This window comes from Elephas maximus, chromosome 25, assembly GCF_024166365.1.
Source record: "Elephas maximus indicus isolate mEleMax1 chromosome 25, mEleMax1 primary haplotype, whole genome shotgun sequence".
In the NCBI taxonomy this organism is placed as follows: domain Eukaryota; kingdom Metazoa; phylum Chordata; class Mammalia; order Proboscidea; family Elephantidae; genus Elephas; species Elephas maximus.
This window is the reverse complement of record NC_064843.1, coordinates 43,313,002-43,326,210: the sequence shown is the minus strand read 5'-3', so window position 1 is coordinate 43,326,210 and position 13,209 is coordinate 43,313,002. Positions and strand designations below refer to the sequence as shown.

The 13,209-nt window shown below is 45.7% G+C and overlaps 1 protein-coding gene across 1 annotated transcript; it reads right to left on the bottom strand.

The window, feature by feature from the left end:
- Positions 1–395: 395 nt before the first annotated feature.
- PRND (prion like protein doppel) lies at positions 396–5,935 on the bottom strand. Its single transcript, XM_049869492.1, has 3 exons — positions 5,887–5,935; positions 2,750–3,347; positions 396–581 (listed from the first exon to the last, which is right to left on the bottom strand). Exon 2 carries the CDS (start codon positions 3,334–3,336, stop codon positions 2,800–2,802), a length of 537 nt encoding a protein of 178 aa, XP_049725449.1. The 5' UTR covers positions 3,337–3,347; positions 5,887–5,935; the 3' UTR covers positions 396–581; positions 2,750–2,799.
- Between the last annotated feature and the right edge of the window lie 7,274 nt (positions 5,936–13,209).

Genomic DNA, 13,209 nt, shown 5'->3' with positions numbered 1-13,209 from the left:
TGTATTATTATTGCAAATATATACATTTGTATACGCAAGTGGATACGAACTAGAGGGCTCTAACCCATTGGCGGCAAGTTGATTCTGACTCATAGCAACCCTATAGGCCCCCACAGCGTTTCCAAGGAACGGCTGGTGGACCTCAACTGCTAACCTTTTGGTCAGCAGCCAAGCTCTTAAACACTGCACCACCAGGGGTATAGGAGAAGTGAAAATATTGAATTAGATGATGGGATTGTGAGCGATTTTTGTTTTAGATTTCTGTTGTAATATTAATGTCACTTTTACCATAAACTTATTTTTAAAAAGTCAATAGTCAGAGGTAGAGGAAAGTAATGGTGGGTGAAATTATTGACATTTAAGAATGATTATATAAAGAGTAACTCAAAGCCCTCACGATGTCTTGCACATAGTAGGCACTCAGTAAAACGTTGCGGAAGTAACCAACAGGCTCACAAAGTCTTTAACTGCGCGGCAAAGATGGTCAAGCACAGGCAGCTTCGATTCAAAGCTCCATAAATAAATTTTGCGCTCGAATCACCAAGTGCAGCTTCACTCCCCACTTAATCTGGTTTCTGGAGCTGCCGTTAACAAATTGAAAAGAGACAGCAATTAAAGAAAAAGGACCACATGATGACCTAATCTAGAAGAGACAGCAGTTATAGAAAACAACTACACAATGACCTAAGTGTTTTAACATAAGAAATGAAGGCATTTTGAGTCTGTGTCTATGTGTGCCCTTTTAATTAAACTTTTAAGACCCAGGGCTTGAAATTTCCACATCAGCCTTTAAATATGTTTTCTTTCTTGCTTTCTGGCTATTATTATTATTATTTTTTAAATAAAGAATTGGCATACAAGAGAGAAGCTTTACAGGGAATTTAGTTTAACTCCTTGGTCTCTGATCTAGAACTCAGCAGGGCTGTGGAGTAGAAGGTGAGTGAAGTTCTTGCAGCCTGAACAACCAGGTCCCTTCTTGAATTCCTCTCCTGCTGTTTAACGAGCAGACGGCAGGCGTCTCCTCCATGCAGCCGGTGAGAAGTTGCTTCCCCGGGCTGCCTCAGCCCCGGGTCCTCCACCCCGCTTTGAATGTTCAAGCCTTCCAAATGTATCTTTGAGAAGAACACTGATAACCAGAGGACTCAAGGACAAGAGGTACTGTTATCAACAGTCATGTTTTAAAATACTTAGGGTAAATTGTCTGACTATACACATTTTTTTTTCTTACAGACTCTCTTTAAAGTAGAACTGATAACATTCAGCAGCTGTTACCACTAAACTCCTGGAGTTCTCTGAGAATACCCCAGAGTGCCTGTGGGGGGCATCTTCGAGCATTACACTCATTATTTTTATTTAAGCCGTATTCATATTTCATTATATATATAATATATGTATATACATATAATGTACTAAGGTGATGTATCTACTTTCGCTTATGACATGGATAAATTCTTTATTGCTTCTCCCTAAAAACACTAGTTTCTTTCTAACCTTTTTGCTGAGTATTTATTTTTTTGAGTGATAAGTGGTTCACAGAGGCGGTTTCCCTCCCCTCCCCCCACCGAAGTATTGTTAAAGTAGCCGATGGAGACTTTGTGAACACATGTGTAGAGAGAGGTATATTTAAAGCTGCTCATACATGTGTACATAAAACAAGCACTTAGGGTTGGGGGACATTAGAAAGCAAAGATGTCATTTAAAAATATTTTCTTAAATACGTGGACTATTTCAGAGATGGAAGCCACAAACACCCTTCTTGTGGAAAAACTCTTTGTGCCGTGCAAACATCTTGCTGCAGGTCTCAGCTGCTCTGGGATTCAGTCTGGCAGGATTTCTTTACAATATGATCTCTGAGCCTTTGCTTAGCTTTGTTTCTATTTTAATTTGGTGAATTTGAACTGCCAACCTTCTGGATAGCAGGCAAGCTCTTTAACCACTGCACCACCAGGGCCCCTGTGGTTTATTTAACGGAGTTAAACTAAACTCCATTTAACAAAGGACCAAAGCACACAGCCATCAGCGGGGGGCTTTTCAATCATTTCCGTAGGGGGCGCTTCACCAGTTTCGTTAGAGATACCTGTTTGGATCTGGGCCTTGTGAATCAGAAGGTGATGATGAGACAGCTCTGGGAATGGACAGAGCAGAAAACCTGGGGTCAGACAAGCCAGGGTTGAACCTTGGCTCTGGCACGTTCTAGCTGTGTGACTCTGGGCGAATCACTTCACCTTTCTGAGCCTCAGTTTCCTCCTCTGTAAAATGGGAATAACACCTACCTCAAAGCGTTGTTGGGAAATATTGTGAAGGGCTTGGCACAGCTCCTGGCACATTCTTTTATGTGTTTGCCAAACATTTATTGTATAATACCATGTGCCAGGCCCTGTATAAACCTCCACCTCCCCCGCCTCCAAAAGAAAAAAAACCATTGCTATGGAGTTGATTCCAACTCATAGCCACTATATAGGACAGAGTAGAACTGCCCCACAGGGTTTCCAAGGAGTGGCTGGTGGATTGCAACTGCCGACCTCTTGGTTAGCAGCCAAATGCTGAGAAATCAGTGATGAAGAGTCCCAGCCCTGTTCTCCGGTAGACCACAGAGGGGACCAGTGCACACACATTTCACAAATACAATCAAATACCAGAGTGAATACTTGGGAGACATCTAGGAAGTGCCGACGAATCATTGCTCTTTGGTACCTTCAGGCACAAGTGGTGGTTTGGGGGCTGGGGGAGAAGAACCGGGATAACTCACCAGTGTTCGATTATCTGCTTCACCTCTGGGGCGACCACCTCTTTGCAAGCTTATTTTACCATAAACCAAATGAAAACCAGCAGGCAGAGCATCACAGGCTGGTCCAGACTGACTCGAAGTCCTCCTCCCCGATCCAGCCAAAAATCGCAGTGCTTGACCGAGCAGAGCTCCCTGATCAGCCGCCACAGGATGCGCTGGTAAACCTTGTTGTCCTGCTTCTCCCGAGAGAACTCCTCCTGGTTGGCCGCCTGGGTGGTGTTGATGCAGCTGGTGACAAACATCTCCTTGGTCACGTTGGCCTCAGAGCAGCCGTCGTAGTGGATTCCATCAGGGAACTGCCAGTAGTTGGCCTCGTAGTACCTGTTGCCCTCTGCTCCGAAGTCAATATCGAGCTTCCGGCCGTGCCTGATGAAGGCTCCCGGGCGGGTCTCGGTGACTTGGGCCGCCGTGACGTGGCCGGTGTTGGGCAAGGCCTTGCGGTTCCACTTGATTCTGTGCTTTATGCCTCTCGCGGTGACCATGGAGAGATGGCTGAGGAGCAAGACAAAGGCAATGGCCAGCCACCAAGCTCCCAGATGCTTCCTCATTGTGGGGGAATCTGCAATAGAGAAGGCTGTGGCTATCAGTTTCCCCAGCAGGGTACCAGCCTTCCCTCCTCTCCCGTTGGCCTTTTTTCCAAAAAACCAAAACCAGTTGGCAGTGAATTCTGACTCATAGCGACCCCATGTGCATCAGAGTGGAACTGTGCTCCACAGGGTTTTCGATGGCTGCTTTTTGGCGTGTGGATCTCAGGCCTTTCTTCTGAGGTGCCTCGGGGTGGATTTCAACCTCCAACCTTTTAAATTAGCGGCCAGGCACATTCACCGTTTGCACCACCTTTTTCCAAAAAGCATAATGGTTTTCCCAGGCTTGGGATGCACAGGGTTAACTCAGACATCAACCGTCTTTGCGTTTCCCTGGAATTATATCCCTGCAGGGCGGTGAACCTGGTTTTCTCAGGCAGATAAGAAGCTGTAACCCACAACTATAAATGCCTTTGAATACGCATGGGAAAATAAACAAGTAACGACCTAAGACCCACAGGTTAGGTTTCCTTGTTACTCTCAAGTCCTTCAAATCAAGGGTCCCTGGAGGAAAATAGAGTATCAGAGTTGAATCAGAGGCTTCTGGGCATAGATTTTTTTTTTTTTTTAATTTATGTGTCTTTCCTTTTATTCAAGTCACCTTTTTAAGTTCTTTACTAATGTTTTAAAGAACGTTTTAATGACGTAATATGCATACAGAAAAGCACACAAATTACACGTGTGCAACTCGATGAATTTTTCATACTAGATGGTGTGTATTATATTTCTTCTGTATTGTCTGCTGCTGTAAGCTGGCGCTGTCCCAGGCACGTTCTGCTATCCACTAAAAAAAAAAAAAAAACTCCACTAGCTGATTCTAAAGGGCTTTATGGCAATGAGAGGGCAAAAGAGAGAGAAAGAGAGATGGCTAGTGGACCCTTGCCTTCCCCAGGTTATGTCAAAACATGCTATATGCATCCTTTCCTGTCTCACCCCTGGGGATAATGCCTCCCCCAGCCTCCATAGCTTTTTACTGAGGACTTCCAATGTGTCAGCCATTGTGTTAAGCCCTCCCTGACATGGCCTAATTCAATTGTCACATGGGGTAGGTGAAGTATTATCACCATTTTATAAGTTAAAGTTGTACTGGGATTCAGAGAACTTAAGTAACGTGCCCAGGGCTGTGCAATAGCGGGCAGCAGATTTGAATCCAGTTCTGTGTGACGTGGTCTCCACTCCCCACCCTCCCAGGGCCGCACTGCTCATTTGGGCCTATGGAGGGTGTGGTGCTCACATTTTGCGCTTTTGACTCACTGAGCATGAAGGCCAGTCCCTGCGGCCCCTGAGCAAAGAGCAGGGTCCGTGAGGCATTTCAGAGGAAAAGAGATGAAGGGAGCACAGGGTCTCCTAAGAGACCCCTCCTCGCCCCCCACCGTAGTTTGTCACATCTGGCTTCTGAAAGACAATAGCTATTGTAGAAATTCACCTCCCAGGGTCAAGTGTTCAGGGCTTTTCAGCACCTGGACCTTTGTCCCATGGCTCCGGGAAACAGGAAGTTACTATAGCAGAGTGTGCTTAGGCTGTCTCCTAAATAAAGCTTGACTGTGAGTCCATGGAGTGTTGGGGTGGGGGTGTGGGGGGGAAGGAAGCTTGGAAGTTGGCTTGCTCAGCCCCCAAAGCCCTCTCCATCACCCTTCTGCAGCGCTCCTGAAGGTATTAGCATGTCTCTGTTCAAATTTTCAGAAACCCTGGTGGCGTAGTGGTTAAGTGCTATGGCTGATAACCAAAGGGTCAGCAGTCCGAATCTGTCAGGCACTCCTTGGAAACTCTATGGGGCAGTTCTACTCTGTCCTATAGGGTCACTATGAGTCAGAATCGACTCGACAGCACTGGGTTTGGTTTTTTTTTTGTTCAAAATTTCAACTACAGTGTTCTCATGTAGAAATAAAGGTAAAAACAGCCTCAGTCCATGTCTTGTCTTCTCTGGAAGCATGCAAAAGAGGCCTCCCCTGACCTTCCCTTGCTTGGGGGCATTGCGGTGTCTCTGCCCCAAGGTGGGCTTACCCAGGCTCCCAGCTCCCACCCCCCAATCACAGTGAGCTCATGCTGGCTTTCTCCAAAGAGATCCAAGCGTGCAGCAGACAGTCATTAAGCTCCTAAATAGGGGACCACACCCCACCTCATCAGCCCACACCTCTTGGTAGAAGAAATCTTAAATAAGAATAATAGCATAATAGTTCATTAGGGCTAGTCACATTAAACACACACACACACACACACACACACACAAAGATCTTGGAAAGAAATTGCTTCTTACAGGCAAGGACTTAAAAACAAAACAAAATCCTAATCAGCCAACCCTAAAACATTTGACTGTCGCACCAAAAAACAGAAATGCTAGACCAGTGGTACCTAAACATTCTTGCAAGTCTTCCCCGACTTGGGACCCAACCCACGAAGCGGGAGTAAAGACATCACGGCATGATCTGCAGTCTGGGGTAGAGACCTGATTAAAAACACCCAACTCCGACCCCAGAAATGGAATCTGTGTGGAAACTTTGCCTCCCCACGTACCTGGGCTTGCTGCTCGGAATTTGTCTCTAGAACCACAGGCTGGCACTGTCCTCCAGCACAGCCTCTTGTCAGCCAGGCCTGGCCAGCTATATAGGAGCTGCAGGGGGAGGTGGCACTCTCGCTGTTCTCCAAATATGGCCAGCCTCCCCTCCCTAGAGGGCCAATCAGAGGTTCCTGGGTTGCTCCTTCACCCCAGAAGGATGGATCTTCTCATTATTCTGTACTAATAATGACCACGTGAAGATCACCATGAAGTTCAGAAAGGCTTGAGAGGTGATTTTCAGGACTGGTATTAGAAGTGATGGAAGGAAATTCTCATGAATGTCTAGAACAGAAAGTGGCTTAAACAAGTCTTGCTGGATATGTGTACTGTCCTACACCCAAAGACCAGCCCCAGACAGCAAAGGGACTTTCCCTGGCAGCTTCTATGAGAAGGGTCACATTGGAAAGAGGCTATGCTTGGCTGCTGGGACCCACAGGGAGTGAGGGGCATACTTCCATTGGGGAGGTGGAAAAGCAGGGTTGGTGTTGGGTGGAAAGACAAAGGAGAGGACTCCCACTAGGCAGGGCTGCTTGGGGCCATTTGGACTAAATTAGGCCAAAGACGATTTGGTTGAAGATCTGTGGAAAGAAGAGGGCAGAGACAGAGGGAGATGAAGCCAACCCGCTCAAAGATGGTGGGGTTGTGTGGGGGTGTCCTCAGAGTGCCTGCCCCCCTACATGAGGCCCGAGCACAGTGGGGAGGGCAGCTGAAGGATCATTTCTGAGGGGTTTTCATGGCCTGAGGGATTGCTCATATTTTGGGGTGACCATCCTGGGGCCTCATAGGGAAGTAACTGACGTGGCTGTTCCCATTACCATCATTACTGTAAAGCAAAATCGAAAATGAATTCTAGAGGTAATTATGGATGACACTTTCCTGTTTAAAAAAAAAAAAGGATTGTGATCTTTATGCTAAACATGACCTCATCAAGTTTCACCAGATTCCCTTGAAACCCTTTTGCGAACCAAATGGAGTGGTTGATTCTGAGATGGCCAGCAGATGGCGCCAGAAGCCTTACAAAGACTTTTTTTCAGCCCGGTTGTGGGAAACCAGGCAGCTCCTGTTGCCCGGGGAGAGCTTCTGTGCTCTTTTTTGGATTTAGGGCCTTCAGTTGGGCCTGTATTTCTCCTCTGCCTTTGTTTTAAAAGTTTGTTTCATTTTTATTCTTTTATTTTATTTTTTTGGTGATTTTTCCATTTTCTTTCTAGAATCACAGATTTTTTGTGCTTGTTGAATATGCACATATCAGTAATGTAAACTTACTTGTAGGCAAGTTGCAAGATGCCAAAGAGAAGAAAGAAGAAAAAACACCTACTGTTTCAGTACCCAGAGGCGAGAGTCTGTACAGTTTTGTTCATTATATAGATGATCGGAGTTGTAATTAGGGTTCAGGATATTTACAGCTGGAGAGGACTCAGGATCTTCTAGTCCAGCTCCTTTAAGCTGTGAGGTCACGGGGCCCAGATAGGCCTGAGGTCACGGGGCCCAGATAGGCCCGAGGTCACGGGGCCCAGATAGGCCCAAGGTCACTGAGCCAGTCGAGCAGAGCAGCTCCTGTGGGTTCAGCACACTGTGTACCCGTCCACCCTACCTCTCCCCAACCCCCCAGGTCCCTCCACCCCTCTTCTCTCCACTCCTTGTCTGAACAGCGCTTTGCCTAACGGGGGTGGGAGGTTGGTTTAGAGCTGATGAGACTGCAGATTCCTCTTGTTAGCAAACAAAAGGCTGTTCTCAAAGGCACAGAAGAGTGTGGAAGACAGTGAAAACATTCAAGACAACCAGCAGAGCCCCGGAAGCTGCAAACGAGGCAAGAAAACTGTTAACCAGATGTGAGAGGGAGAGGGAAGACCTGCTCCAACCCTGCCTGGCATTGGCTCCCCCACCTGTAAAGAGCAACAAACACCGAAAGAATTAGTGAGAGAACACTGGCTTCTCCATAGTAGCTGAGAGGCCAGGGAAGAGTGAATTACATGTTCTTGGGTTGACAATTATATTAGGAGTATAATTGTATGCAGATCATCTTTGAGAAAACACAGAGAATGAAGTCGATACGACAGGGCTGTGTGCTCCATGGTGCAATGGATGATGACATATTTCTGCCGAGTGTATCGAACAATCGAATATCATATGGATTTAAAATCAACAAGGAAAGGCTAGGTTCTAGGATGCATGAATGGGTCATTATTATAGCACTCCTAACTTTGATTAGATCTTGGACCAGCTTGAGAGCATCTATAAATAAATGCAGTGATCGTTAGGATACAACATATACCAGTGTAGCTGTACACTGAAGGGTTACTATGTTGGAAGACCGCCCACCGTGTCTGCTTCGTGAAGATTCATCGAGTGTCTGTTAGGTACTGGGAACCATCACTCTCCTTGTATCAAGGAAGGAGGAGCATAAAGATGGATCAGCCAGATTCCACTGCTAAAGGAGCTCCTGGTCTAGTGTTAGAGAAATAACTGGAATATGTTTTGGAAAATTATACTAATTAGGTAGTTGTGTAGCTGTGTAAACGGCTATAGTCAAGTTTTTCTTTACAATGAAATATAATATACACAAGGAAAGGTGGACATAGCCTAAGCATAGAGTGTGATGCACTCTCCCAAACCGAACAGACCCGTATCAAGAAACAGAACATTACAGTGTGCCCAAAGCCTCCTCTTGTCCCCTTCAGGTCACCCCTCTCTCCCACTGTCCTGACTTCTTACTCTATAGATTAGTTTTGCCAGTCTTGTTCTCATATAAATAGAATTATACAGAACGTAACTTTTTGTGTTTGTCTTCTTTTGTTCAAATTACATCTGAGGGTCATCCATACTGTATGTGATTATAGATCGTTCATTCCACAATTTATTTATCCATTCCCCTGTTGGTGGATATTTGCGTGGCTTCTGACTTAGGCCCTTAGACATTTCGCTGTCATGAACCATGAACATTCATGTAACTGCCTTTTGGTGGACATCTGATCACACTTCTGTTGGGTATATACTAAGGAGTAGACTTGCTGGGTCATGGAATATACCTATGTTCAGGGAATTTTGATTATAAAAAATCTCTTTGTGCAAATCTTAAATGTCACCTCTCTCTAGAGCTTCCCCACTCTTCTCTTCCCAAGCACAATTGAGGAGCCTCTCATGGGGGTTCCCGTAGCACTGGGCACATAGACTATTATAGTGGTCAGTGAGTGTCACATTGTTCACGTGTTCGCTGAGCTCCCAGAAGTTGAAGGACTGTGTTTCATTCTCACCTGTTGGCCTTTCACCTAACACGGTACCTGCCATGCATCTTGAGTGGGAAACCAGGCAGCTCCCGTTGCCCCTTTATCCCCTTCTTTATCCACACCTGGACGAGGACAGCATTATTAGAGCTGTACTGGGTCAAGCTGCCAAGGTAGGCTGTGTGTGCCAGAGGGCAGACCCAATATCCCAAATCTCAGCCCGTCAGGATATGCAAAAGCGCAACATAAAATTCAACAGGGATAATTACAAACATTTTACGATTAGTTTTTCTTACAAATCAAGGACAGCTTGGTGAAGACCCATCATGTGGTCTATACAATTCTGTGATGTACAGTTGTCTAGAAGTGGAATATGAGTCCAAAGGGCCATCACAGGCACAGTTTGAGAAGCAAATGCTGCCCTCACCAAAGGGTGAAAATGTCCCAGCACTTCTCTGCCCCTCCCTGGTTGACACAGCTGGTGTTCGGAGCTCGGCTGCGGGGGGGTGGGGGGTGTTGGAGGGGGATGATTCACAGCAGGAAGCCAGGGATGGGGTGGGTGGGGAGCAGGGAAGAGAGAGGCAGGTAAGAGGAGGGAGATGACGAATCTTGTCCTGGCACATCAGGGCCCCTGAAGGCAGTGAATCGTCTCAGACATCACCAAGCATTTGTGGAGCAGAAGTTTGTAAGCGAGAAGACAGAAGGCCACTGAAGGTTTAGAACAGGGATAGCCTGGTGATGGCTGTGTTTTAACATGATCCATCTGTCAGGACACTTCAGAAAGGAGAGGACTCGGGAGGGGCAGAAACTCAGGCTGGAAGTTATGAGATCCGGAGAAGGGCGGAGTAGGCCAACCTGGGCCGCCATTTTAAAGTTCCTCATTCATCCTCACTGCCGGTTTTAGTCTCTGATGTTTTCTTTAAAAAAAAAAAAAAAATTAACCTGACAATTGGATCTGCAGTTAATCTTTTTCCCCTAATAAGTAGGAAAATGCCGTAAAGGAGAAAAGCCTTCCCCAGGACGTGGAGGTTACGTAGAACAGGTGAGAGGGCCCAGCTGCTGTGCCATCCATGACCCGTGGGTGGTTTTCACCCTCAGGGGAGGCCCTCAGGATGCTACAGAGAGACCGTATGACAACAAGAGTCCCAGGTTCTAATCCCCATCCCGCTACTCTGCCTCAAGTGGTTAGAAGGGCACCAAGGCCTTCTTCATGCTAGGAGGTAAGGGGTCTGCCATCAGACAATAAAAGGTGTGTTTTCTGGGCTCTTCGGAGGAGGTGGAACTTCACGCCGAGAACCGGTTTTCTCAGTGGAGCGTTCTGTCCCACCGTTGTTATGGCTGTTGCCCATCAACGCGTGTTGAACGCTGCCTGGAACTGTTGGAAACGCAGAAGTCAATACAAATCCTTCTCCTGAAATGTTATAAGGTGCAGTGAGCTAAGGTCCAAAGGCTGCTCCGAATACACAGGCATGTGCTAACATGTTAATTATTGGCCTGCCAGAAATACTAATGAAGGGCTTAAGTTTGTGAAAGCAGCTGGCAAAGGCTTCCGGGGTTCGTGCCAGAGGCTGAGACTGAGATCGCCTTCAGCCAGGAGACAGATGAAAGCACCATCAACATAGGTCGCATTTGGAGGGGAAAGTAGTGGCACAGCCGCAGAGCCAATCAAACTGGAAACTTCGGGGAGAGGTGCCACCTTGGTAGCGGTGGCTGCAGGGACTACATCCTGTAGGGGAAGAAAATGGGGGGGGGCATTTAAAAATGCTTTTATTGAAGTATAACCGTACGTACAGAACACGCTCCTAAAGTAAAACTCATATTTCTTTGTTCTTACTTTATGTATTACAAGATGCTTAAATTAAAAAAATAATAATAATTGGAACATTCGTATACATACACTTATACACCCATGAACAAATTCTATAATAAGTTTTTTAAAAATACATTTCCATTGTGGTCGTTCTTTCTTATATGCTAGTTTTTATGGACCTTGTATGCAAAAATTGAAGATTCTTAGAACATTAGTGAATAGGTCATCTTTCACAAAACAAAGCAAAATTAATTGTTGTTACGGTCTTGTGTTGTGGCCCCCCACGCATGGCAACCCCATACACAACAGATCAAAACACTGGCTGGTCCGACACTCTTCCCATGATCAACTACGGATCAAACTGTTGTGATCCATAGGGTTTCCATTGCCTGATTTTTGGAAGAAGATTGCCAGGCCTTTCTCCCTAGTCCATTTTTGTCTAGAAGCTCTGCTGAAACCAGTTCAGCATCATAGCAACATGCAACCCTCCACTGACGGGTGGTGGCTGTGCTTGAGGCACATTGGCTGGGAATCGAACTTGATTCTCTTGCATGGAAGGTGAGAATTCTACTGCTGAACCACCAAGGCTCCTTAAACTAATTGTACTATGTATTAAATAACTGATGTGAAGTTTCAATAATTAAAAATATTCATTTCAACTAAAAACAAAAACAAAAGAGTTGTGCACGTATCCTACTACGTGCACAACTAAATAAATTTGCACAAAGTAGATATTCTCATGTAACCAACAGAATATTCCAACTGCTCAGAAGTCTCTCCTGTCACTTTCCAGTAACCCCTTCCCAAGGGTAACCATTGTCCTGATTTCTGATGCCCCAGGTTAGCTTCACCTGTCTTTGTATTTTATAGAGAGGAATTACACAATAAGTGTCCTGTGGCTGGCTTCTCTTGCTCGTTATGTTAGTGAGATTCATAGATATTATTGCCTAGAGTTGTTTTCCAGGTTCCATTTCTGTATCACATTAAGTAGTATGAAGAGACCACAGTTTATTGATCTCTTCACGTCTTGATGGACACTGGGTTGTTCCCAGTTTTGGGCAAATATGAATAAAGCTGTTATAAAATTCTTGTGCACTTCTCTTGGTGAACGTAAGTATTTATTTATGTTGGGTAGGTAAGTACTCATGAGTGAAAATGCTGATTTGTAGGATAGGCATCTGTTCAGCTGTGGTAGAAGTTTCCAATTTAGATTCCCACCAGCTGAGGGCTCCAGTTGCTCTGCGTGGACCTAATCTCTCAAACACTGCTACATGCTAGCTCCTCTACAAGGGAGATATCTTATACTTCTCATCACAACCCTGAAAGAAAGGTGTTCGATGGAGAGGTATTGCTTATTGTCTAAACAAACAACGTCAACAGCTTGGTCATTGTTGTGATAGAACTAAGAACAAAGTACAAAGGTGCTTAGAGGATATTAGTCTAACTTTGTTGCCCTAACACTGGGGATTCTTAATCTGGAAGGGGGCTTTCCATGGATAGAATCTTGGAGGTAAATGAACTTGGCTAGGAAAAAACAAATCACATTTATTTTCACTGAACCGTACCTGAAATCAAGCATCTTGTCCAAGAAGAATGGAGGTGAACCCAGCTGTTCCTTCTCCATCTCTTAAGGAAGGTATGCAGATGAGTATGTATGTGCCTTAGTCACACTCTGAGCTGCCTTGGCGACACTGGGCATGGCGCAAAATCCAGGCGTTGGGCAGTAGAGGCCCTTTGTGAGCCTTATGTTCTGTATCTATATTACATTTCTTACCGCTTCACCTTGTCCTGCTTGCCCCTGTTTGGAGGCCTCACTGGGTATTTAAAAACCGGACATCCTTCTGAGTCATGCATGAGACACTTTGGCTCTCCCTCCATTGGCCTGTGTTTATGACTGATCTTCCCTTCCCTGTGCGTCATCTCGCACACAGATATGTTGCTTATACTTGGGACCAGGAAACCAGAGAAGGTGGAACGCAGGGTGGGGGTGAAGCAATGTTCAAGTCCATTTGGATAATCCATAGTGTTTCCCTGTGCCAGTAAAGCGAAGGGAAGAGGAGACCCAGTCACCCTTTCAAAGCAAGGGCACTTGTGGTGGAGGTGGATGTGGTCGGTGCACTGCTAGTGGAAGTGTCCTCAGGCTGAACTGACTGTTCTCCTGTGGCCACCATTATCCAGGGCTGGAAAGGAGAATGATTATTCAGTAAATGTTAGCTCTTTCTCTGGACCACAAGGGTGAATCGAACAGA